The 26976-nt window shown below is 39.9% G+C and overlaps 1 protein-coding gene across 1 annotated transcript; it reads left to right on the top strand.

Moving 5' to 3' along the window:
* The first annotated feature begins 2931 nt into the window (after positions 1 to 2931).
* On the top strand, positions 2932 to 19111 carry LBR (lamin B receptor). Its single transcript, XM_050315506.1, has 14 exons — positions 2932 to 3857; positions 6453 to 6633; positions 8189 to 8380; positions 10069 to 10152; positions 10772 to 10946; positions 11531 to 11724; positions 12437 to 12491; positions 13904 to 14098; positions 15368 to 15471; positions 15864 to 15989; positions 16088 to 16256; positions 17476 to 17556; positions 17654 to 17776; positions 18813 to 19111. Exons 1-14 carry the CDS (start codon positions 3742 to 3744, stop codon positions 18971 to 18973), a joined length of 1956 nt encoding a protein of 651 aa, XP_050171463.1. The 5' UTR covers positions 2932 to 3741; the 3' UTR covers positions 18974 to 19111.
* The last annotated feature ends 7865 nt before the right edge of the window (positions 19112 to 26976 follow it).

The raw sequence follows: 26976 nt of genomic DNA, 5'->3' as shown, positions 1-26976 counted from the left end.
AATTATCACTGGCAGAACTGCAATAAACAGTTCTTAATGGCCCAGTAGGTTTCTAATCCAGGTTCAGTAAGCAATTCCAAACCAAAACCATTTCTCTGAAGGCAAGTTTATTCTCTAAATGAGATTTCAACTGAAAACCTTCATGTTTAAGCATATTAACTGTAGGCTTCTTCTGCCAACAAAATTAAGCAGGCTCATTCCAAGGAATAGTTGCTGTAATTTAGACAACTACTGAAAACAGTTCTTAACATTATAGTTGTAAACTGTACAATAGTAATATAGCAAAAATCTTAGCTGGAACCAAAATATTCATTATCTGAAACCAGAAATGAAGGTTCACTTGCATTCTTTTGCATAGTAAATTATCAAATGTCTCTTAGATAAAGCTGATTGCCTTAACTGACTGCATTTATTAAAATCTGTGTTTACATGTGATTCCTGTTTGACTGAGTAACTTTTAATCTCATTTAGATGTCTCTTATTGCATCATGTAGTAAAAAATAAAATGAATGTATGAGAAAATACAACTGGACCTTTTTGGTATAAAAATAGGAAAGATACAAAATAAAATTTAAAAAATTTTCCTTGTGAAAATTAAAAATTTCAAGGCCAAAATAGGCAGAATAAATAGTAAAAAATAGATATTTTTAAATAATTCACACATGAATGCCCATTTCCTGCAATCACTTAGGGAAAAAAAAGCTTGCCATACTCTTCATTCAAACATTATAGCTACAAACTTAAACACCAAAACAAACAAACAAACAAACAACAACAAACTGTTGTTGGTTGGTTGGTTTTGTTGTGTTGTTGTTTTGGGTTTTTTTATCTGGGATTTTTGTGAGTCTGCGTGGCCCTGGCAGTTTTCTATATGGGACAGTGGTGATCTTGTCTTTAGGGAATTTTCCTTCATTTAGAAAGCTTTATTAGAACAGAATATCACTTGTCAGCCCGCATCCAAATTGAGACAATTTGGGAGGTCCATAAAGATTATGCAAACACAAACACGGCTGTATTAGCACTTAATCACTTTTAAGATCCCAACACTGGAAACTACTTATTTGAACAATAAACCTCACTGTTAAGGACGATGTGTTAACTTTTTCACAACCCATTTTTCATCTCAAATATTGCTTAGACTTCCTGATTTCAAAATCTGGTCAGGAACTCGAATGGCCTTTCTGGAAAAGTTGCCTCAAAAAGACAAGGGTAAACACACGCTGCTGCTTTTTATTTCTCTTTCGGAGAGAGAGGGGCTGTTTTTACTGCCTTTTTACCACATTTTGGGTTTGTTGGGTGCTGGAGGTGCAAGGGAGCACAGCCTGTTCTTCTGTCAGTGTGGGAGCACTCGCGGTCTCGCCGCCTCAAAAGCCGCCTCCGCTTTTTTTCCCCTTTTTCTTCTCTGGAGAGAGATAGGGGGTGTTTTCAGTGTCTTTATACCGCATTTTTACCGCATTCTGCCTTTACTGAATGCTGGAAGTGCAGTGCTGGAGGGAGCACAGCCTGTTGTTCGGTCAGTGTAAGAACACTCGCGGTCTCGCCGCCTCCGCTTTGCCCCCCCTCCCCTTTTTTTTTTTTTTTTTTGAGAGAGAAGTACGTTTACTGCCTTTTTACTACATTTTGGCGTTGTTGAATGCTGGAGGGAGCTGTTCGGCCAGCGCAGGAGCACTCGCGGTGCCGGAGGCGGCTCTTGAGGCGGCTGGACAGCGAGTGCTCTATAAACAAAACGGGGGTTTTGTTTACTACCCCGCAGCGCGACCTGCGTGGCGCAGGCGGCTTGAGCCTGCCCTCACCGCCACGGCCACAGCGACAGCAACCTTCCCTCCTCGCCATCCTCCCCCGGTCGCCGTGAGGGGAAGGTGGGGGCGAGGAGAGGTTTCAACTCGCCCATCGCCACCCTCACGGTGGGGCGGGGCCGTGCGCGCGCCCCGAGGCGGCGCGGGGGGGAGGGTGGGAGGGGGGCCGGACCGCGCCATGGCGCGCGCGGCCAATGGCGTGCGGCCACCCCGCGATTCAAACGGCGCGTCCCGGCCAATGGGCGCGGTTGGCGGGCGGGCGAGGGGGCGGGGCCGTGCGCGCGGCCGTAACCGTCGCTCGGCGGGGCGGTTGTTCCGTCGGCGCAGCGCGGCGCGCGCTCGGGCCCCGCTGCCGCCCCGCTCCCGCCGCTCCGCGGATCCGCCTCCGGCACGGCCCGGCCCGGCCCCGCGCGGGCCGCATCCAGGTAACGGCCATGGCGCCGCGCGCGGGCCGGGATAACAGCCCCCCCCCTCCCCCAACCCCTTCCCAATGGCTCTCCCTCCGCGGCCTTCCCCGCGGCGGGGAAGCGCTCCCGCCGATCGCCGCCGCCGTGGCCGCGCTCGGGCCTCTCTGGAGGCGGAGCGGCGCGGGCCGCTGGCTCGGGGGTGCCGGGGCCGGGCGCCCCCGCTTTGTTCGGCGCCGCCGCGCCGGGCCCTGCGCCGGGATAGGCCGCCGAGGGGCGGTGCGGCCCCTCCCTCCCTTCCCCCGCGGCGGAGGCCCCGCGCCAGGCCCGGGCCGGGAGCGCGGTCGGGGCGGGGCCGGGGGGCCGGGCCTGGCCCGGCACGTGGGTCCCTTCCTGTCAACGCCGCCCCGCAGCCTCCTGTGCGGGGAGAGCGGGTCCCCGCCGTGCTGCCGCTGGAGAGCCTCTTTAAAGGGGAGATCCCTCGTTTCTCAGCCCCAGGGTTGATGGGTTGTTATTTTTGCGTTGAGGCTGATGTGTGCTTGTTTGTAGTGGTGGCGCTGATTTGGCTCGGACAGGGCTAGGTGTCTCCGCCGTCTGGAGGTGAAGAGCTGGAAATGTGGAGAGTGTAGTGGAGATGCTGGAAGGGTCGTGCACAGCTCAGTCTGTTTTGGTGAAGTCAGTAGCAACTTTCCGTGTAGGCTGTGTCTCATTAGCCTCGACTGTCAGTGCTCTCTTTATTCTCTTGCATTTCTTCTTGCGTTCAAATGGCTCCTTCCTCTGAGATAAAGAACATTATCTACCACTGGTGAGGTGTCGGAATTAGTAAGTGGTACCACTGACTATGTATGAACTTTGATCTTTGAAGAGGGAAAGCTTGTTTAGTGTTTATTTATTTACTCTTAAAACTGTGTACCCAACGTCTGATGATGGGATATGATCTTCAAGTGGCTACAAGCTGGTAGTCTTATTTCTCCACAGTGAAATATCTTTCCACATCTCTAGAGAGAGAGCCACTAAGATAGACCAGAAATGGATGCGTGGGTTAATATGTTTCTCAGCCATGTTTCTCTTTACTTATTTCATTCTTGGTTGAGTCAGCAGTAACTTTTCTTCTTGGCCAACTTTTAACCTCCAGGGAGTTTCGTGTTAATTATCTTGCTTGGTATAGGATATAAAATCTCTTTTTTCCATTTCCCTTTGAGTCTGGGTTTCTAAAGGAAAATGATAATGGTGCAGAAAACACAAACTTCATCTCATAAGTAACTATAGTTGCAATCTGATGTCTGTACAGCACAGGGTTCATCATATGAAATAATTTTCCTTGGATACATAATTTGAAGCCCTGTGAATTGAAAGTCTTGTGTAGGACTATTGTGAACATTAGGCTGACGCCAGCTGATACTCTGAAAATTATCAGGGGTGTGTGTAGATCTTGAAAGAGCAGTAAATTCAAAATGTAATCTCTTAGGTGTGTTTTTTTTTTAAAGACTTCCTGTCTTTATTTTTCTTGATGTCAGTAATCTTGTCTGTTATCTGAACAGATGAAGGCTGACTTTAAAAGGTGTAGCTTTTTGAAGTGGGATAGCAGGAATGAGGATTGTACACCTCCTTCACAGGAGGTACTGGGGTGCAGAACATGGTGGTTACTTTTGCTATGGTAAGAATTTATATTTACTTCTTTTAGTATTTAATGATTGAGCTTATTATTAAGCTTTAATAATTAAGGAAAAGAATTGAAAAATACTTAGGTTTTCCCATTAATAAGATTGTTCATTACTTTTGAGTCAGAACATAGTATTTGCGCTTGCTTAAATTTATTATTCAGGAATTTCATATCAGTCACATCTACATCGGGTGAATCGATTTAGCTACAGGTTCTTCAGCCACATTTTTCAATTGCTTCAAACTAACCAGCTCCTTTTTAGAACCCCTTTGGAGGAGGGGAAAGTCTTCCTGCCTTTCACAAGAATTAAATCATCAGGTTACCTTTTCTTTTGTCTGTCTTTATATTTGCATACAAAACTGTTGAAGTCTAGCAGAGAGTTGCATTTCATTATCCCTGTGAAATTTTATCTAAATTTTGAAGTGGTTGTTAAAAATTGTAAAAATCAGTGTACATGTCCTTGATAACAGCTTTTGAAAAAATGTTTCCCTTTTGCAAAAAGGACTTACCCTCCGAAGATTTTATATTTCCCACCTTTGTCCGAGGATCTACCAGCTTTGTCCTGGTCAGGCTCTAAATTTACAGATGATGGCTGAGGTGCTCCAGGTCAAGAGAAGAAACAGTTGACTGGAGTGCAGGAAGTACAACACCAGAGAGGAAATGAAGTCATGTGTGAGGTTATGACATCTGGTGAAAGCTGGAGGATCGGTGTTTAGACTATTTATGGAAGAGGAGGAAGAAGCTGTAACTGTGGGAGGCTGGGGAAAGAGCAGTAGTAGACATGGATCTGCTGAAGAAGTGTCTTTTGGGTGAGAAAATTGGCCAAGGAGGCAGAGATGAGGATTGAGATCAGGCTCGAGCCCAGAGGTGGCAAAGAGGAACTGGAAATGTTTGGGTGAACAAGGGCAGAAAAGACAGGAAATCCTGAAAGAATCAAAGAGCGGGAGGGATAAGGAGAGAATGACGAATTTGAAATGAAGATATGGAAGTTGTATTTCATGGAGTCATCAGAAACAAGGCTATGAATTTGAGTGGGTTAAGCTGACTGGGATAAAACAAAGGAGTGGGAATTCAGAAAGAATAAGACATTATTAACAGGAAACTGGGACGAGAAACACTTGTTAGAAGACAGAGGAGCTGGAAGAGCATGTGCCTACAAGCATAGACTAGAACTCTGATAATTTTTCCAACTGGCAAGTGTTAGTGAAATCAAATTTTAAAACTCTTTTTTTCTCCTTCAAATGTTTTACAGCAGAGGAGATGGCCAGATGTTTCTGTTCTGAAGCAGTTAGGAATATTAGCAGTAAAATCCATATGAGGGAGTTTCGCTGAGTTTTTTGTTTCTTTGACTTGGAGAGCTACACAGGTGTAAAATCTTAACAGCAGCAGCTTCAGAAAATGCCAGAACAGATGTTGATTAAAAAACCTCACTGAGCCCCATCCCCCAAGAATCTGACTTTTCCCTGCAGGTTAGTTAATGTGTAATGAATGAGTATCTAGTTAAATATTTGCTTTCACCTCAGTTTATGTGGCATCACATCTTATTTATAGCAAACAAGTTAAAATGCTTTGACACAAAAACGTTTGTTGGTTTGTTTGTGTCCTGTCCCTCTGCCCCCATCCATTCTAAGTTTCTGTGTTCACTGTACAGATGATGGTAATATATACATTGGTATATGTTTTATCTTAGACTTTTAAGGTAGCCTTACTTGATATGTGAGATCTGAGACTATGAAGTTCAGGTTAAACGTATGTTCTGCTTTGGATATTTATTTTCAGAAGGCAATGACACAATATAAGGCATTTTACAAACAGTCATACAGGACTTAACATTTAAAACCAACTTTCTCTAAGTTGTAGTTGTGGGGTTTTTCCAACACTTGGTGTGGTGAACCAATGGTAGTAGTCACTTGCACCATGTTTTGCTAACATCAAGTAAAAACCTTAAGATGCTGAAAGGGGGATAGAATTTAGTTTTTCAGATTACTGTGTGATGGCTCTGATACTGTACTTTGTTTTCCTATGGGCCCCTGCAAAAGGCTTTACAAGCCTTGTGCTAAATAGATGGAAAAGAGAAAATAACTCTACCCAGACAGGAACCTAAATTCTGAAGTTTCCTAACTTTCAAATGTTTGGCATAATAAGTTGAAAAAAATAGGTAATGTGGCTGTAAGTTTTGAAAAGATTGGAAATGTTTAATGTTTAGAAATCATCATGTCTGTAATGTCTGTAGAACCACAGGGAAAGCGGGTTAGAGGACTCATAAGTACCATCTAATTTGCATTTTGTCCTCTAGATAAGATGAGCTACATTATGTAATTTTGGTTAAATATTTGCTCTGCCTGGTGGTGGAGGGTGTATATCATAGTTGAGTACTGGTCTAATACATTTGAACACTTTTCCAGAACATGTATCTTCAGTCTTCATTCTATTTGGAAAATAGATCATTGCTGTTTTCTTATCACACAACTTTTTCTCTGTTTAAAGTAGAGAGTTGTTTTTTTCCAGCCTGAATGATACAGAAAGAGAGTAGGGGGAAATTAAGCCAAATGTTTAGCTGTCGTATGCACTGACTTATTTATTTTCTAGGGATTCTCTTTGGAAAATGCCAAGCCGGAAGTATGCTGATGGCGAGGTGGTGATGGGCCGTTGGCCAGGAAGTGTCCTGTACTATGAAGTACAAGTGACCAGTTATGATGATGTTGCTCATCTTTATACTGTCAAGTACAAAGATGGAACTGAACTTGCATTGAAAGAAAGTGATATAAGGGTGAGTACTCGTGTATGTAAGTATCAGTGTTTCTAGTGGAAGATTACACTGACTTTGTGATGTAGCTAAAAGTGCAACTTTGGATTGGATAGTCATTTTACAGGTTTTTGTTAACTGTGTCTTCAAGGATTTGGTGCTAAATATTAGCTGTTTCCTGTGTGACATCTCAGGTAGTTAACTTCGGAAACCCCATCTTTAAAGAAGTGTGATTGTTTGCTTTATGTTGAAAAAAAAAAAGTGCTGTGTTTGGGGAAAACCAAATCTGATCTTTTGGGAACTCTCTAGCAATGATTCTTCATGAAAAATCCATTTGGGGTACCTTATAAAGGCAGTAATCAGAGGGCTGATGCTAATTTGACGTTTTTCCACCTCTAAATAAGAAAATTTAGAAACAGATGAAAACCTGTAGTTAAGGATCATTGTAAATATAAATAGTGTGTGCCCTTTAAGCACTTACTTTAAACATCTGCTAATAGCTTGCACTGCTTGAGGTCCTCAAAGGCTCCACAAGGTATTTTACTGTATTTGTGACATTTAAAGACTCTTGAGAAAGGTTCATGTCATATGCATGTGAGCACATTCCTTTCTTTTTACATATCTTTATTATTTTATTTTTATGACTAATAAAGGCCTTTAAAACAGCAAATTTCAGTTTTCACTTCAGTTTAAAATGTAATCATGGATGAGGAAAAAAACCCTGTTTGTATGTTCACTGCAGTTGATTTTTGTGGCCTGTTCTGAAACCTGCATAAGTTCAAAGCCGACTTGTGTGTCTTTATGTGAACTGTAGTTTCACTTCTTGGTGGCATTGTGCATGCCCAGTTACTGGCCTTTTATTTTGGAACCGAAATGTTTCTACCTTGAGGTGATCAACTGTGTTCACTGCTTCAGGACTTCCTAATTTGTTGTTGCTTCCTGCTTGCAGGTTAGCAAACTCAAGCTGAGGAAAAGCCTTTCGTTGCCATGAAACATTTGCGCATTATAAAAGTTGCATTGTAGAAATGTTACATGGGAAACAGAAAAATCAAACAATACTTCTGTGGAAAACTGTGTATAAAGTTAATTATTGCATCTAAGTAAATGATTTAGCTGACTTGGATTTTTTTAAGGTTGATTTGATCTGTGTTGCCTTAGATGATGACATCTTGCTATGTCAAATGCATTAATAAAGCTGAGTAATGGAAATATGGAAAGGAGAGAGCAGTCTCTTAGGGCTTAAGAGACAACTATCAATTCATTTCCTTATGAAAAGGATTGAGAGGCCTAAGAGCTTGGTGCTCACATTGGTAGCTTACATCCATATCCTGATTTCTGTTGCTCTGATAGGAATTGTCAGCAGCAGTTGGACCTGGGACAGGATTGTTTGGGAGTTACCAGCAAAATGAGTATGTTGCAGTTGCTCTTTAACAGCCTTTGTACAGCATCAGTAAAGAAAATTAGAGATAAATCTACAGAACTGTATGCCAGGGTCCTTGTTACAAAAAACCCACCTTGTTTCTAAAATTATTCTTTGGAATATAGATAAGATTTTGCCTTCTCCTCTGCTTTCCTTCAGTCTCAGTCGTCGTTCAAGCACAGGAAGAGCCAGTCATCTTCAAGTTCTCCCTCCAGAAGAAGCACCAGCAGATCTCGATCCAGGTCCCCTGGTCGGCCAGGGAGAGGGAGACGTCGTTCTTCTTCCCAAAGCAGAGAACACAAAGACGACAAAAAGAAAACCATTCAGGAAACCAGCATAGCTCTACCAGCGGTATTAATTTTGTTTGTTCTTTGTGTGTGGGTTTGCCAGATTTTTTTCTAAACCGACATTTTTGCTGTTTGTGAAAGATTGGTTTCATTCTTACTGGGTTATCAAGCCACCTGTAGGTCATGTTCCTTGAACAACATAATTAGCTGCAAAAGTGTATCTGAGAACTGCCTTTTTTTTTTTCTTTGAAAATAGGGTTTCTGGCTTTCAGAGTTTGAGGAAGTTAGTGAAATGTAAACTTACGTTATCAAGTTCCATTTGAATTTGCTGATGCTGTGAAGTTCTTAGAATCCAAACACACACAAATTCTTTTTATCTTTTAATATTAAATCATTGTTAACCATGTGCTTCCACTTGTGAAATGGGCCAAAGGAAGTTAGCCAACCTGTTTTTAAGATGTTTTGATCAATACATAGCAGGTAGGTATTAGAAGTTTAAATAAAATGAGTTCTATTATCATATACAGTTGATTACAATAGTAATGAAGAGTCTGTGAGAACTGTTGCAGAATTCAAATGTGGAATATTTAAATATGGCCTTGCTGATTGATACTGTTGCAGAACCGTTTTCGTTATGAAAATGACCTGTAAGGATTTCAAAGTTTATCAAATATCTGGTATTTAACTGAAATTTATTGGGTTTGTTCTTGGCATTTTTGCAAAGATTAGAATGAGTGTTAAAAATTATTCTGGTGATCTGTAAGTGAAGAACAGTAGAGGTGATGTTTCTTTATTAAGAAACAAACAGCATTTCTTCTGCCTCTTGAGCCCTTGAGATAGCTTCTCACTTGTCCGAGACACAGTCCCTTGAACTGGAGGTCTCTTCTACTGACCTGTTAAAAATAGACAGGTTTTAGTTGGGTTTCAGCTAAACTAAACTAGATCAATCTAAACTAAATAGATAAGTTCAGTAAATTGCTACTATTGAAAGCACTCTTTGGCACTGAAGTTGCTGTGGTTTTTGTTTTTTTGGTGAACTGCTTTGAGCTGTGTGACCCAGTGCATGGCCTGTGGACCATCTGCTCATTTTAAGTAGTTTGTACCCAGCAGCTACACTTTGTTTTTTGTGCTTCTTAAACCTTTTGGGACAAAAAGGTTAAAATATCTTTTGTCTTTTTCTCATGGCTTCTAATTGAGGAGTAGGTTTGATCTATTGGTTGTTGTACAACTGGGTTAACCTGGTCCTGTTCAACTGAGCTTAGGGTGAAATGAAACAGAACACATGAGTTGTGTCTTCCCAGAGTTTTGTAAGCTAGGCTCATTAAAAGAATTTTTGTAAGACAATTTATTTCTTCAAAGATATTTAATGGAAAATCAATTCGCAGTCCTGCAGAGCAGTGCAATGTACAGGACACTGAAATTTCCTCTGCTTGCCACTAGCATTATGAAATAGACATGTATTTTGTGCTTGGCAGTTCCTAATGATAAGTTAAAGTAACTCAGAAGCTGTATTCTCTCTTGATTTCATAGTTTATTAAAAAAAACCCCAACCTTTTCCTTTACTTGTTTGTGAACTGAAACTGTGTACTTTGGATATTGAACCCACTTGTTTTCCAGTGGAGAAAACCAGAGCAGTTGCAGTTGCCAAAAAAAAACAAAACTAGACAGTGTTCTTAATTATTCATAATATACTCACACTTAATGCAGCTTTTATTTTCAGAAAGCTAAAATTATATTTCTCCTTTTAACCAGAAGCCGAGTGAGAATAACACCAAAAGGTACAACGGTGAACCTGAAAACACGGAGAAAAATGACACATCCTGCATAATCTTGGAGGTATGAACACTGTATTTACTCTTAGTTTTATCTTGCATTCTGACTTAGCTATCTCAGAAATTCATAGACAAAGGCACTACAGTAATCAAGCAAAAATAGAATGCAACATAAAACTTTGAGGTCAAGTAAATTTGCTGTCCAGCAAACCAATTTCAGGCAAGAGGGAGATGAAATTGGGAAGGAAAAAATACTAGAGCTGCATAACATTCATTTTTCTTGGTTTGTTTTCTTTTTTCCGTCGAACCATCTCTTATATTCATTCTGATGCTTTTACAGTGTGAATATTTGACTGTAGAAAGTGTTTTAAATTCAGCCAAATCAACTCTTTAGTCCTGACTGTCAGTTAATGCACAGGGTTATTGCAGAAGGGAAAGGAGGAGGGCGGGAATGCATGACCTGTACTGGAACTGCTGCTGAGATGTAAATCACAGCATAGGTGATCACAATGACTGTTTTTAGCAGTCCCTTCATGTGAATGCATAAACTTAAGTACTGTATAGAAGACATTGTACATTAGTGTTTTATAGTGAGTAATGTCTTCTGAAATATAAAATACTGGAGTAAAATAAGCTGAAATCACTGGGAATCATTGTAGTAACTTATTTTTGTTCATTAACAGCAAAAGTTAAAACCAGACCTGGAAATAAAGCATTTTGAACAGTACAGCCTGCGTTCAAGGAAAGATGAAAAGAAGAAAGATGAGATATATTCAGAGAAAAAGATTTTTACGACAGTAAAAACAATTGAGAAAGTGCCATCGAAAACAAAGGAGCTGGAGTTTGGGGGAAGAATTGGTATGTGTGCAAACTGTCTTTTAATAGTTGAAAATTAGTACTGTTCTGTGGGGTTTTTTGCTTACTGACTGTACTGTCATGTCGAGAACAGTTTTCCCAGGGTTTTGGACCCTGGTTTGCAGAGTTCAGAGTGGTATGATAGTGCCTCACTTGGTATGATGGCAGTCAAAGAACCATTATTACCTTGGTTCTCATGTGGAATACAGTGAAGATCTTGTACGATCTCTTGCACAGTGAGATCTAAGTATTTCTGAATTAAATTTAAGAAGTAACTAGCAAAGGTTTTAGATTTTCGAAACTTAGGTGCTTTGAACTTGACAGTAAAGTATTCATCATACAGTTTTTCGACCAGTTTTAAGGGTATGCAGTGAATGTGATCCTTCAGTAGATGACCTTGTATGGAAGTGAGAAAAATGTCTGTCCCATTATGAGACAAGAGATTGCTGCTGTCTTGCTTCAGGAATAGACAGACAACCTTTTCTTTCTTAGTGAAGTAAATATTGAGATTTTTTTTTTAGTGGGATTGAAACTGTTTGGGGTTTTTTTATGTTTATCTTCTAATATTCCATGATGTCTGTTTACAGGGACCTTCATGCTGATATTTCTCCTGCCTGCTACTGTATTCTACTTGCTGTTGATGTGTAAACAAGATGACCCCAGTCTTGTGAACTTCCCTCCTCTCCCAGCACTTGAAAGTCTTTGGGAGACGAGGGTGTTTGGTATTTTTGTCCTGTGGTTTTTCCTTCAAGCTCTGTTTTACTTGCTGCCGATTGGAAAGGTAGGCTGTTTGGTAGCAACTGGGGCTTTATGGGCAACTGATCTGTGCGTTGGGCTGGAGAGTGGGGTGTGTTCTTAATGCAGCAAATTTGAAAGCAAATAATTAATTTTCCATAATAAGGCAGGATATGGCTACTGCAGATTTCTGTAAGCTTAAAACAGCACAGTTTTTTTAAGAATTCGTGCATTTCAGAGTCTTTCAGCAGAAGAGGCAGAAAGCATTATATAGGCATTCAGATCAAAGCATGGATAAAACTTGATAGAATTCTAGAATTTCAGGTATCTGACTTTTAAATTCACAAACTGTTTGATACTCAGTTTCTTACGGATATCCAACATTTTACAATATAATCTTCACTTACACAAAGCTGTAAACCATTCTAGCCATATGTATATTGGGCTCTTTTGCCTTCTTTTGTGACATTAGGGCTACTGACAGATTCTGAAGGAACACTGAAGTAGTTTACAATAATTGGAGCAGCTCTGCTTTCTTGAGGCTGGTTAGGAAGAGATTTATTTTTAAAAAATTTTTTAATTGAAACGGTTAACCTTTTGATATCTAAGGTACATTTTTTTAGCACAATCCTCAGATTTGATTGTGTCCAACTGGTTACCTTGATGTGAATGTCTTTCTGGCGGAGTACTTGGTTTCCTCCCCCCACCAGTGCTCCCGAAAAGTACTTTGTTGAACACTAGTATTTTATTCTTCCTAGGTTGTAGAAGGCCTGCCTCTTTCAAATGGAAAGAAACTACAGTACCGGATAAATGGTAAGCATGTTGCAGTTGCTTATTCTGAGATTGATTCCAATATGTGATTTGCAGTGCTCAGCACCATAAAATACAAATTATGAAAGATACATTCTGTGGTTAAACTGTATGTGTTGTCGATATTTTATGAAGTAGGGTGAACCTTTTCGTGGAAGGAGATGGTCAGTAATCATCAGGAACTAACTGCCCCAAGAGCAGGACATTACACTATGCAGGGCACCTGGTCTGCATTCAGTTGTGACTCCTATCATATTCCTTGCTAAATGGGGAGTTGTCTGTCAGGAAGTGTTAATGATGCTCATGTGACAAAGACTGTTGTTCAGGAGGAGTGATCTGAAGACATCCCATCCCCTGTGTCTAGATCATCGTGGATGTCTGTGATTTACAGACTAATTAGAGAAGTATGTTGTGATTTAAGATGTTCTTATTCCTGCCTGTCACAGTACAGTTCAGAGCCCTTAATTAGAACTGATTTCGATTCCTATGAATAAGACAAGTTTCTCATCTAGTTCAAGAGTATGGTTTAACATACTTCAGCAGTCCTGCTTTTTCTGGCCTTAATAGGAACGTGAACTTTGATGCTTTTGCAGGTATTCCAGACTTCCTATTTGATTTATAGTCAGTTCAAGGGCATTGTCTGGTAGTAGTGGTATCCAAACATTAAATTAAATAGTTAAGGTTTAACATAGTCTGGTAAGATGCACCATTTTAAAGTCAGAATAGGGCTGTAAATCACAGAAACAGGGGGAATTATATCCTGCAGAAGTGAGTCATACTGAGGTTATCTCATACCTTTGATGGTACATGGCCAGTGCCAGGCAGTGGGTACAAACTGAAACACCAGAGGTTCCATCTGAACATCAGGAGGTACCAGACTAGATAATCTGTGGAGGTCCCTTCTAACCTCAACCACTGTGACCCTGTGAACAAGTTTATAGAAGGTCCCTTGATGAGAGCAGTATGGAATTGCCTGCTCATATTAGGGTATTAATCCATTCCACATGGTTTGATACTCTCAAAGGGTACAAAGTTTTGTGTTCAAGTTTTGACTTGATAGTTACTTAATAGTTTAGCAACTGCTATCTGTATCAAGTTATATATGAAAACTTGAAGATGAAAACGTGGTTATCTGAGCTGTCACGTGACTTGCTATTATCAGTTAGTAGTGTCGGTGTCCATTTTTCCACTACAACCCGAAATTAGATCCTGAGTTATGAAAAATGTAAGAGTGCTCAGAGTGTTCCTGCCTCTTGTCCTCAGAAGTTTGGACTGAGAGCTTGGGATGTGTAAGGCGTTATTGGAATATGGGCAAATCTTGGAAAAAAAGGAAAATGCAGATAGCTTGGGGAGGTTCTACTAGAAAGGTTTTTTTTTTTATTTTGGCTAATATGTCTTTCTTTTACATCCTTTAGGGTTTTATGCTTTTATTTTCACTGCTGCAGCTATTGGAATTTTATTATACTTTCAGTTTGAACTTCATTATTTGTATGATCACTTCATGCAGTTTGCAGTGTCAGCTGCAGCTTTTTCTTTGGCATTGAGCATTTATCTGTATGTTCGGTCCCTGAAAGCACCTGAGGAAGAACTAGCACCAAGTGGAAATTCTGGTGAGTTATAAAATATTTCGGATAACTTCTTTCCAACTGTCTGCTACAGTTTCATTTTTATGAATTAAAGGCTAGGATTTAGAGCTTGTTAATATAATACTTTGACTTTCAGCTTCTACAAACGTAAAGATAATATTAAAAATTAACTGGCAAATTTTTGTTCTCACTTGGATACTGTAAAATGCTTAAAATTTTAGTTGGATTTTCTATGGAATAATATCTAGTCCCCTGTGATGAGAGGACAGTTCCTTCTTTTCAGTTTTCAGGATTTTTTTGTTTGAGAAGCCTGTGTAGTTTGCTTCATAGTGCCCCTGCCTTTTCTTGAAACAGCTGAGAATGCAAAAAAAACCCTGAAAAATGTAAATTGGGAAGTCAGGTACAGAACCTGAAACTGCAGTGTGTTTCTAAACTTTTATTTTGCCATTTGCTTTGAAATTCTGTTTAGCTGAGTGAAGTTTTCAAAAGAGATTTTGATTCAGCCATGAGACTACCTGCCTAGAAAGTATCAATTATATGCATATGTTTTTGTAGGACAAAGGATAGATTGAAAAGTCTGTTAGCACTGAATATCGAACTGCCTTTATCAATGACTAAGGGTGACTGAGAAAGGATGTTTATGGGCAGAACACTCAGTGTATTACAATGAAGTATTCAAATACCCTTAGTTTTGTGGTCAGTGCATGTTATGTGTGTGAAGGGAAATAATCATAGTTTTATTTTCTTCAAAAGTGCAGTTCTAGTCTCTGCAAGTACCATAGTAGCATTCTGTAAGTTTTCTGCAAAGTGCTTGTTTTTTGCAAACTCAGTCCAGGCTATCTTGAAGTCCAGGCATTTTACTTCTTCGTCTCTTTTAATGGACAGATAATCATTGCTAAAGGAATTCTTTCTCCCAGAAAAAAACCAATGAAATAGGAGGGAAAATAGAATTAATTAATGGCATAAGATGATGTTCTTGGAGACTGTGATGTGAGCTTCAGGATGAGGCTGAAAATAAGGAACAGGTGTCAAGGAGAAATAAGCCAATAGTAACTTCTAAAGTGTTTAATCCTCTTAATAAATAAAATATTTGGGCGTCTTAAAATACAAAGTGGATGGATTTTGCTTTGTATTTTGCATATACTCTTCAATTTTTTTTTCCCCAGTATAAAAACTTTTAAAAATTGGTAATGAGAGAGCGTTAGTGGAAAGTAGGATCTTATTTATGGGACTGAGTGTAGTGGCAGATAAAAGTTAATAGTATTGCTAACGGAGGCTGTGTCTTATCTGCAGGGTATTTTATTTATGATTTTTTTACTGGACATGAATTAAACCCTCGTATTGGCAATTTTGACCTTAAATACTTCTGTGAGTTGCGTCCAGGATTAATTGGCTGGGTGAGTCAGTAATCCTAGTTATTTTATTTGCTTAAATATTACACCGAGATCGTGGGTTTTTATATATATAGTTGATATGAAGGATTTTATGTATATTTATAAATGGGGGGGGAAGTACTGAAAAACATTTCCACATTACCAGATTTTTAATGACCAGTTTTATTCACTTTAGGGAAATTTCTAGCTTCTTTGCTTTGTGGGAAATGAAAACCTTTCTTTAAGTATTCCTATGTTGAGGTTATATGGCTTTGGAAGTGTGGTTAGTTGGAAATGGTGGCTTTTTATTTTTTTTAAATCTATTGTTAAAAATATCCGTGTTAAAGTGTTCTACAGTGTAACTGAAAAGACCACTTGAACAAGGAAATTTTTAAATAAAATATTTTCTAAACTAGGTTGTTATAAACTTGGCAATGCTCTTGGCTGAGATGAAGATACACAATCTAAGTATGCCATCCCTGTCAATGATACTTGTGAACAGCTTTCAGCTTCTGTATGTGGTGGATGCTCTTTGGAACGAGGTAAATGACAATCTTGTTAAACTGTGTTAGCATTTCTGAGTGCAGTGTCAAAGGAAGGAGGCTTTTTAAATTCTAAATTCCTTCCTCCTTGTTTCTAGGAAGCCGTTTTGACTACAATGGATATTACCCATGATGGGTTTGGATTCATGCTGGCATTTGGAGATTTGGTGTGGGTTCCATTTGTCTACAGTCTGCAGGCCTTCTATTTAGTGGGACATCCTATGGTGATTTCTTGGCCTGTTGCTGCCGCAATTACTATTGTGAACTGTAAGTTACAATAAGTGTTACTGTTACTGTTAGTTACAACCTAGTACTGATTTTGTTTCTTTGAGATGTGAGGTGGAGCTTTAGCTCAAATGCAGTGCTCTTATTTTCTGTATTAGAGCTGGTGGAAGCATGTGCCTGGCTGCTGTTTAATGCAAAGAATATATTTATTAAATGAAGGGTAGATGAGACTCTGAACACCTAATTGTTCTGTTGAGAGGCATCTTTAAGTGGATGCTCTCTGGAGTTAAGTGACTTGAAATGTTTTGAATTTGACTTTAAAACATATCTGTTAATCTGGATGACTGTGAGCGACTCAAAAAAGAAGTCAGTACCTTGTTGGCTGTGCTTTACTTTTTCCCTAGGTTCAGTGTTTGCATCTCCTTCCCTGATGCCCAAGTTAAAGACGCATATCAAAGGAAAACATTTTTTTCTAGCTGAGTCCTTTGAGAAAGGATCTTATGTCTCCTCTTTAGATGACCTTAAGTTTGCACTAACACAGCCTTATAGTTTGTCCCTTTTACCTGAACAGTAAACCTGAAAAACCCACCTGTTTTTTGTAGACATGACAAAGAATTTAAACACTTGGAAAAAAATAAAAAGGCATACAACTTAACATGTGCAATACTGAGAAATACAACAACACTTTTTCATCTTCAGTTAATGTTTTTCTTGGGATTTACTTCTTAAAGAACATCTGTATTTGAAATATATTGTGATCATCTTTCCTCAGTACAGTCTTGGTAAAAGCAAATTTAAGCTGCTGTGTGAAAATGATGGGGGAAATTAATTTCAAAGTTAGATAGTTCATTGTCTGGTTCTCTTTTTGCTGTGAGCTTGTAAATAGTTGTTCAGTTTATGGAGTAGGCACTGAAGCAAAATACAGGGCTGCTAATAGAGCTGTTGTTTTACAAAGTGCAGCATATCACCTTTATGTGAATTTCACACTCAGTGTTACATGAATAAACTATGTCAGATACAAATGTAAAAAATAGATGTGAAAATGAAGCTTCTCCAAAATCTTAAAGATAGTCAGTAAGGTGTAAGAGCATATGGAGTGCAGGTTTCTGATGTTGCTTCTGTCTTGTTAGAATTCTGTAAACCAGAAAGTATCAGTTGCATCTCTGAGGAAAAGGGTGAAGTGATAAGAGTTAGTGCTTTTACTGAAGCAAAGAAAACTGGAAAGTACTGAAAATGCAAAATAAATCTCATTTATTTTCAGGTATTGGGTATTACATATTCCGTAGTGCAAATTCTCAGAAAAATAATTTCCGAAGGAATCCCTCAGATCCCAAATTGGCCAGTAAGTACATTTCTTATTCAGTTGCTATACAATGTGTCTTTGTGGTATTTAAATATATATTTCCATCGTTGTATTGACTACAATACCCTATTCACAGATCTGAAATTTATACCCACTGCAACTGGAAAAGGACTTCTTGTCACGGGTTGGTGGGGTTTTGTTCGTCACCCTAATTATCTCGGTGACATCATCATGGCTCTAGCATGGTCCCTACCCTGTGGTGAGTTTCTGAAACTGAAGTGGATTTTATAAAAAATGCTTTTATGTTTTGGCATCTGGCTGGATTTGATATGTAAAGTGATAATTATTTGGGATACTAAACCCTATAACACACTGAATGGCCAATTTTTCTGTCATAGATTTAATGCAACACCTATTTTCTCTTTCATCTTACCTTTTCTATCTTGCTGTATATTTGACATACTATAGACTTTACTCATCTTTCTGACATTTTATCATTCAATAACTATGGGACTTCCTTCCTAATTAGTTGTTCCATAAGTTTTTTAGGCTGGTGGGTGTGCCATAGTGTTCTCAAATGAAGTTCCTCAAAAGTGAGAGTTTGCTTGTACACCAGGGGCTACCACATGCAAGGATGACTTTAAGCAAAATACAATAAAAAAAAAAAGTCATGAAACACAAAGGAGTGAAATTCTGTCTCAGTTTTGGTTAATGAGTGACTCTTCCTTCTACTGGGGACTCCAGAGCTGGCACAGCACTGCAGGTGGGGTCTCAGGGGAGCAGAGCAGTGGGGCAGAATCAGCTCCCTTGACCTGCTGGCCATACTTCTCTTGCTGCAGCTCAGAATATTTGGCTTCCTGGGCTGCAGTCACACATTTCTGGGTCACTTACGTTTTTTTCCACCTACAAGTCAATTCCTGTGCTCCAAGCAAGGCTGGACTCACATCCACAGCCAAAAGAGAGAAAACCTTGTGTGAGGCAGTTCAGTGCTGCAGAGGTTTAACTAGAAAAAGCTAAAAGAGATCAAACTAGAAAAAGTGTGGGTTTGATATTCAAGAACCTAAAATATGTGCCAGCTTTACATGCACTGGGAGTGAAGTTGGCAGATTTTTGTGACTTTGAATTTTAAGGATGACTTTTTGTGGAATTTTTGGTCTTTTCCTATCTGCACATAAACATGTCGCTCCAGTCTTTAACAAGTGTGTGTCACCGGCTTAATACATGCTGCTAACAGCTAACATCTCTGGATTTTTTTTTTGCTGTATCTAAATTGAATTTCTCACTTTACTTTACAGGTTTTGACCACATTTTACCGTATTTCTACGTGATATATTTCATCTGCTTGCTTGTTCATCGAGAAGCACGTGATGAGCATCATTGTAAGCAAAAATATGGCTTGGCATGGGAAAGGTATTGCCAGCGTGTACCATACCGCATATTTCCTTACATCTACTAGAGCACTCCAGATTCCTGATTGATTGGAAAGTTACTTCTAAAGTTAGTTTCTTGGCAGATAAAAATATACCTCTTACCTTTGCACTTGGTCATTTGTCATTTAGGCTTTTTTTGAAAAAAGAAAAAAAAAAAAAGGCCAAACATTGGAGTGCATCAAAGGTATTTACAAGTAAACTTAAATACGTGAGTTATGTGAACTGACTGGCTGTGACTTCAATTCTTAAAAAATTGTGAATTTAAAAAACTCTTGGAGCCCCAAGTTTTCAAGCTAAATTTTATCTAGAATTCTGAGTTTACATTTTTTTTTTATTGCTTTTAATTAAGCACTGTGATGTAAAATATATTATTTTCTTAATACAATAAATGCTGAAATTCCATCCAGTTCAATTTTTGGTGTTACTTGTACCATCTGACTTCAGATGTCCAATGTAGTTGCCTGAATTGGAGGAGCAGCAGGGTCTTTTTTTGTCAGTGAGCTGGCAGCAGAGGATTTGACCCATGTGAGGAGCCTGCAGCCCCAGGCATGGAGCTGGCACAGCTCAGCTAGGTGGTTGTTCCCCTCCTGGCTTTTTGTTAATGGGATTTTTTTTGGTCAGGGAGGCTCACATGGTCACTCCTGCCCTGCAGCTGCAGGAGGGCTAAGGGATAGAACTGGGAGAAGCGAAAGGGCACAGCTGTCCCATCCTCCCATCCCATTCTTGAGGCAGTTTCAGCACAGAGCAAGGGGAGCTCTGAAGCTGCTGCCTGGCAGTGCCCCATCCGGTGGCCCTGGATGGTAACCATCTTCTGGCTCAGATTCCTGAAGGTAGATGATACAAACACTTGCTTTGGCTGTGGGCAGAGCTGTGGAAGTGAGCAGTGAGCCCTCATGCTGCCTGTAGCATTGAACAAGGAGCAGCAAAAGTGTGCAGTGAATGCACATTAGATAGAAAAGGATCAAATGACCACAGTCAGCTTATTCTGATCTTTGTAAATTATGTCTTAATGTACCATAGCGTTTACCAAGTGTGTATAATAAAGCCTCCACGTTTTTTTTCTGTACAGTGTTTGGGTTTGAAAATGCAACAGCTTTTTTAGAAACAGGAGAAATCAGTAACTAAACCAATTTCCAGTAATTTAAAAAAAAATGCTCATTGAAAAAAGGTTTTTGTAAATTAATGTAGTAGTTCTTCAAACAATTGAAATGTTCATTTAAATATTTGTATTGACAGATATGCTATGAAAATATAGGAATTGCTCCTCAATCCAAAGTTGTTGGTTTTTTTTTTAATTTGGCATTGCTACCTCATATGTAGGTGTTGCCTTTTGTACTGTTGCAGATAGAGAAATAGCTATTTTTTTGCTATTGCTATTTAAAACAACATTTTTTACATGAGCCTGTGGTTAAACTCAACCACTTTCTAATATATTTTTGTATATATTTGACTTTTTGACTAATGTATGTGTTCTGGTCACTAGTTGTGTTCTTTGTCTAACTGGCTGTAAATGAGATGCCCTTGTGGTATTTACTTCATAAGTAGAATAACTTTACTGAAATACTCTTGCATTAATTAAGTAGCTTCTGTTCTGTTGTCACAAGTAAGAGCTTTTCACATACTTCGCACATGAGGTTTATAGCACAAATTGCCCTAAAAAGCATATGAGAATATTAAATATAGTGCAGGTACCTCTGCACTTGCTTGCAGGATTGTTCCTAATGAATTGGAATGTTATTTATCAATTTTTTTTTCAATTCTTCTAAAATGTTGATGTAATTGAAATCTAGCATGTGATTTCTTTTAAAAATAAAATAACCCTCTATTTTGTACAAGGGCATTTTTTAAAGATAATTGTACAATTGAATTGTATATAACGTAGCTTGATTGTTGGTGTTGTATGGAAAATGTTTTAAGACAAGTACTTTGATTGCTGGCAGAAAATAGCAGTGCCTGTAACAAGACTCAAGAGAATTTACTCCTGTAAAGTAACAGATTAAACTGGGATGATTTTTTCAATCATTGCTGAGTGAATTTATGGGAAGTAAAGAAATCATTAAGTGGCACTGGTTTGCAGGTGGTGTTTTAAAACGTACTGAAGGGGATGAGGGCGGTTTAACTCCTCAGTCTGTGAACTCAGAGATGCTCCTGCTGTCCCAGTTTTATCTGTTGCCATGCAAGGTTGTTAAAATGTCATTTGGAGCTCTTGTCTTTCAGAAATGGATCTTGACCAATGACAACATCAGTTTATTTACATGCTGAATTTTATGTGAATTTGATTTTGAAGTAACTTTTTAATACAAACAAGCCTTTGAACTAAAATAAAGGTTTTGCTTAAAATTAAGTAGTGCCTTTTTTTTTTCCCCAGTTGATATTCATGTCTGATAAAAATGACATAATGACATTGATTTATCTTATTAAGTAGAGGTGCAAGTTTGCTGAAGTTTCTTCTGTATCTGTGGTTGTGAGCTGAGTGTTAGAAGCTCATGTCTGGTGCTTCCCTTAGGCCGTCTAAGAATTCAAGGAAAGAAGGTCTCTCTATTTCTCCTTTTTCTTCTGCTTTTCCTTCTGCAAAAGCTGACAGACCCACCCTCAGCCTGGGAGCACGTTTGTCCTTTGAATCAGCCCTGTCTTAGAACAGCTCCTTTCTCATCTGTCCAGCGAGATGGGCAGAGCTAATGCATCACCACTTTTTGTTCCCCCTTCTGCTACTCAAAAATAAAATTAATTTCAGCTGTAAAAATACAGAATTAACACTTGATTTCCCTATGTTATGTTGTATTTCCCCACAGCTTCTATTAGAAGTCAAAACCAAGCAACAGTTTAATGTAATTGTGGGATATGGACTAAGGGTTGGTGCACAGGAATGAAATGTTGTGTTAGTTTGACCTAATGTGAATAAGCCTGTAGTGGAAATAAGATACATGACTAAAGGAATAGGAATGATAGTTTTGCTTACAGAAAGTTACTTACCATAGGTAATAAAAATGTTTACCTAAATTACATTTATCATAGCACATTAAAACCTTACCAGAAGCACAGTTCTTGCCTCCTGTGGAGTGAAAGCTGTTTTGGGCAGTGGGTGTAAAGCCTCTCTGGTGTGTGGATGGAGAACATATTGCACTGTCTGTACAGAACTGTCTTCTGCTGGGGATGTTCCCTAAAATTAGAAGAAAATACTTTGATAGAGCTTTTGCACTTTAAATATTTTTAAGAAAATCTTAACTTAAAAAATTGACTTTTTGTTTTTTTAAAACATCTGTTCTACCTTTTTGTATATAAAAATGGAAGCAATAATGATGTTATGGAATATCATGAGAAAAGTATTTTGTGCCCTATCATGGGAGTGGAAAAGCCTTTTGAAGAAAAAACTGAAGTTGCCAAACTGAAGTGGTACTCCAGCTGCTTTTTTTTGGGGGAAAGTGTTGTATTCCCAGCATGTCAGCATTACCATCCCTCTTTCTCCTCAGAACGCTGCCCTGGGCTGCAGCCAAATGTTTCAAGTAATTTTCCTGTTGTACCTCGAGGCAGTTTGTTCCCCTGCCATCTGAACAGGGATGGGGAATGATGATCCGTTTGCAGTCCCAGGCAGATGGATTTCAGCAAAACCTTTTCATGTCTTTCCCAGAGTGGCGTATCAAATTGCAGACGCTTGGTGGAGCAGGCTATTTACTTGTTGCTTATTGCTGCACGCTGTGTGTTCACAACTAACAGCATCTGCCTTGCTGCTGGAAGAGCAGATTTTTTTTCCACTGCAACCATTGGTTTCTCTGCTTGTTCTCTGTGTAAAGGATTGTAGGAGGGCAATGCTTCCATGAGTCCCCGTCCTCTTCAGTTCCCTCCTCCCCGTCTGCCAAAGGAGGAAAGCTGCTCGTGCAGCAGTAGTGCCATAAAGAACAGCTGCTGGACCATAAGCCCAGCCTGGGGACCTGTGAAACGCAAATGGAGATGACTTGCAATTGAAAATGTTGGAAGGCAAAATATTTGGAGGGGAATTTTGAGGCAGTAATATTTCCCCTGTAAAATACTTCATGTGGGAGATGCAGATGCTGAGAAAATTTCTCTCGGTCCACACAAGACCCCTGCAAAATCTCTTTGCAGATGCTCAGGAGAAATATTTAACCGTGATCCTAAGGGTGAGAAACACGACTGCTCAGTGGAAACATGCTCTGACATGCAAAGGGAGAGATACACACAGTGCCTCGCTCCCTCTACACAACCCTGAGGTTTGGACTGCATACACATTTCTGCCCTTCCTAGAAGCTTCCCAGGGATCTTCTTTATGCTGCTTGTATTCCCTGTTGGAGCCATGTATCAGTAGGTTTAGTCAGCCCCGCTAAGGACCTTGCTCCTGTATTTCGAACTGCAGAAATTTGTAAGTATTGATGAACTGACCAGAAAGAAGATGCACCTAAAGCTTAAAATTAGATGAAGTGAATTCCTGTGAAAAATACTGTAATCCGTGGTAGATCCCTAGTGATGTAAGTGGAAATTAACATGCAGAGAGAGGGAAAATAGTTGAACTCAAAGCCACATAAAAATTCAAAACCATTTGCTTTAGGCAACACAGCTTTAAAGAAACACTATAACTATCAGTAGAAAAGCCTGGCAAGAGACATGATGCTCATGTAAAGCTGTTCAAATAGAATGATGATGTAAAGAGCCAAAGCAGAACTATTTCATGCTCTTTTCTACTTGTGTTTTTATAATCCTGTCAAGACTCAGAAAGCAAACTGATACTGTAGACAAAAGGTGGACGTTGGAGTCATGCAGAAATTTCTGCATGTGTTTATATCTGCTTATCGCAGCCTGCGGGGAATGGAAATTTACCAGGCTAAAAATTCTCAGTTTCCACCAAAATAAACCTTTGAGAAGTTGCTTGTGAGGAGTTGAGAGCTTAAAGAAGCTGTAGTGTACAATTGTACTGTACAAAATTATGGTCTTGTTAACCACCACTTGTGGGTGTCTGTTGTACAAATTTCATGTCAGCCAACACCTTTGGAGTCCCACTAGTGGGCTGATTGCTGGAGTTACGGCAACTCCACAATAAAGCCCAAGTTCCCTGACCCCTGATCTGGTGTCTTTGCTCAGCCTGAGGAGAATTGGTGACAGACCTCACAGCCCTACCCATGGGTCATGGCACCTGTTCCCCCCTCCACCTCCGTCCTTCCTTAAACCAATGAAACCAAGAAAAATTAGATGTCCTGGTTCTGGCCAGGACAGGATTAATTATTTGCAGGAGCTGTAAGGAGGCTAGGATATGGAGGATATTCTGTAGCACCTCACATCCTCGCTGGAGGCAGGGGAAAGGGGCTCTTTTACAGCCTAAAGGGTTCCTTCCAGACAAGAAAACGTGGCAGAGGGAGGGCTCCAGTATTGTCTGTTATTGGGGCTTTTCACCCTGTGAATGGTTTCTTTTCTTCTACTGTCTGACATTACTATTGTTGCTGTTCCTGCTGTTACCTCATTGCTGTTTCTGGTAAATTTTTCTTCTTTCAGCCCATGACCTTTGCCTTTTGTGCCTCCAATTCTCCTCTCCAATCTGCTGCAGCAGGGAGGGTCAGGGGGAAAGTGGGGGAGGGAGCAAGCAGTGCATGGTTAGGAGTTTCAGTGGGAACACTGAATTGGGGAGTACCATTCCTAAAGCATGCCATTCAACAACTGTTGTGCAGCTGGTTCCCTGTGCTAGGTGAAGTTTTCCTCCCTCTTAAGCACTCCCTGGTGCTTTTTCCCCAGGAAAAGTCTTGCCTAGGACAAACCCTCCTTTCTGGAGGACAAGGGTTGTTAAGAGAAACGGAGGCACGTGGCACAGTTTATTCCAGGATAGCCACAGTTGTTCAAAGCTTTCCATGTCCTGGATGGGTGATTTCCAGGCCCAGCTCCTGGGCCCACTGGCACTGAGGTTCCTGACAAGTGTATTTCTGGGAGGTGATCCAGGTTGACTGCTGTGTGCCTCAACTCCCCTCCATGGGCCCAGCAGCACAGACAGTCCTGCTGGGCTGCGTTTGAGCAGCTGCTCCCCTGGGCTGGGGGCAAAGGCTGTGCCTGCATCCCTGCCCTTCTCTTCTCCCTTTGGGGGCCTGCCCAGGATCACAAGCTGTTGACTCTGGACGTGTCCATAGGGACTGAAGATGGTCCCCTTGGTGCACAGCAGCCAAGTTGTGGGAATGTCTCTGGCACGCCTGCCGTGCCAGCTTTCAATCCCCAAGGTGCTGGAATTAAGGCAGGTCCAAGAGGAAGGATAGCTTTTGATGTTGTGTGTCTGCTTTAATTGCTGATCCTGAGCAATGCCGTGACTGTAAAGGAGAAGTGATTAAGAATCTGAGATTGCGTCTGTGGAATTGCAAATCTGAAAAGGATCAAGCAGGACATTATACCTTCAGCAATCCTTGTTTGTACAGGTGTGATTTCTTCATCTAATTTAACAAGTGTCCAAATTTTTTCATAGATACTGAGTCTCTCTGCAGCTTCCACAATGTCTTCTGTCTCTCGCTGCAAGAAAAAATCTTATTGGTAAGAAAACACTTTCTGGCCAGGAAAATATGACAGAATTACCAGGGACTGACATGTCTGAAATGAGCCATCAAGGACTGTTGCTGGATTTCACTGTGATTGAACCCCTTGCATGGTGTGCACACACACACACAGATATGGAGAGAGTTCTTGTCAGATCAAACTGAGAGGACTGAACAAATATAGAGGCTTGTATATGCTCGTGGTTCTTTAAACATGAAGTGATGGGGGGAAAAAAGAGGGTTTTAATTTTAATTTTTAAGAGCAAGTTATGTATAGGAATTAGACTTGGAAGTGAAATTATGCAAAAGTTATGGAAAGATACTGAATAAAACCAACATTATATTTTGAACTGCTATTGATTTTTTTTTCTATTTGAAGACCAAGGACATGCACCCTGCGTTTCTACCACAGAAGGTCTTACTTCTATGTTTGGCTAAACCATCATGAAAAGTAAAATAAAGTTGGAATGTGAGTTTCACAGTTGCAGTCTTTTTATTTATTTTTTTTTTGCTATTAGAAAGAACATATTTTAAATATTTATTTATATAAAAATATATAATATATATTTATATTATTATATATATTATATTAGAAATAACTTTTTTTTTATTAGAAGTAACAGCTCAGATTCATCTCACTGTTTTGCCCAGCTTTAATCCTGAATGACATCTGTTGGTGGGATGAAAGCTGAGATTCTGTGACAGCAGAAAATTGGCAAAACTTCCTCTCCATCATCTCAGAGAATGTCCTGACCAGCTGCACATGGGCAGCACGGCCTGCAAACGTAATTGAGGGTGTCCACCTACTGCAGGAAGTCAGAGCCAGAAATAGTTGTGTGTCCCTACACTCCTTCAGTTATAGGGAGTTAAAATTCACAGTTGACACAGACTTGCCTCTTTCTACCTGACAAATTCACTTTGCCTGTTTTTAGTATCATTTGGGGATAACCCTGAATGCAGAGCTGAAGCATTGATTAAATAAAAGGTGGGGATTTAGGTGCTTTAAGAAACAAATGGACGTTGAACTTGTGACTATGGAGGTACTGATATTCCATAGCTGTCTGCTGTAAACTTCAGACGGCTCCTCCCTGCCACACAGGGTTGGGATACATGTGCAGGCAGGTTTCAAGGAAAAACGGTGGATTAGATTGATACTTGCATCAGGGCTGCAGGTTTAAATGGTGCTATAAGAGAAAGACTTCCCTAGCATTTCACATGTCCAGGTTTTCTCTTTGATGAGGTAAACAATGCATAGTCAGAGCACAGGAGCAACTGATTCTGTAAATTGCTAATAAAGAAACACTAACAAAAAGTGGTAAATTAAACAGAGTCTTGAATGCCAATGAAAAGCTCTTGCTGGTGTAAAAGTGTTCCAGGGCAGAACTGGGGAGTCTATTAATCCCATTTAAGGGAGAAAGATAGGACAGTGAACATTCATCATTCCATGCCATTCCTTAGCGACAATGGCAAGCATCTAGATCTGGTATGAGGACAACCACACTGGCTCTGCAGAG

The sequence above is a fragment of the Myiozetetes cayanensis genome, unplaced genomic scaffold, assembly GCF_022539395.1.
Source record: "Myiozetetes cayanensis isolate MyiCay16 unplaced genomic scaffold, myiCay2020 scf2-11, whole genome shotgun sequence".
NCBI lineage: Eukaryota > Metazoa > Chordata > Aves > Passeriformes > Tyrannidae > Myiozetetes > Myiozetetes cayanensis.
The sequence above is the reverse complement of the archived record's forward strand: the minus strand, read 5'-3'. Positions and strand labels throughout refer to the sequence as shown.

Coding starts and splice junctions, on each gene's coding strand:
- LBR (XM_050315506.1), top strand. CDS start 3,742: ATGAAGGCTGACTTTAAAAGGTGTAGCTTTTTGAAGTGGGATAGCAGG. Junction 14,099..15,367: donor AGCACCAAGTGGAAATTCTG/GTGAGTTATAAA, acceptor TCTTATCTGCAG/GGTATTTTATTTATGATTTT. Junction 15,990..16,087: donor TGGATGCTCTTTGGAACGAG/GTAAATGACAAT, acceptor CCTTGTTTCTAG/GAAGCCGTTTTGACTACAAT.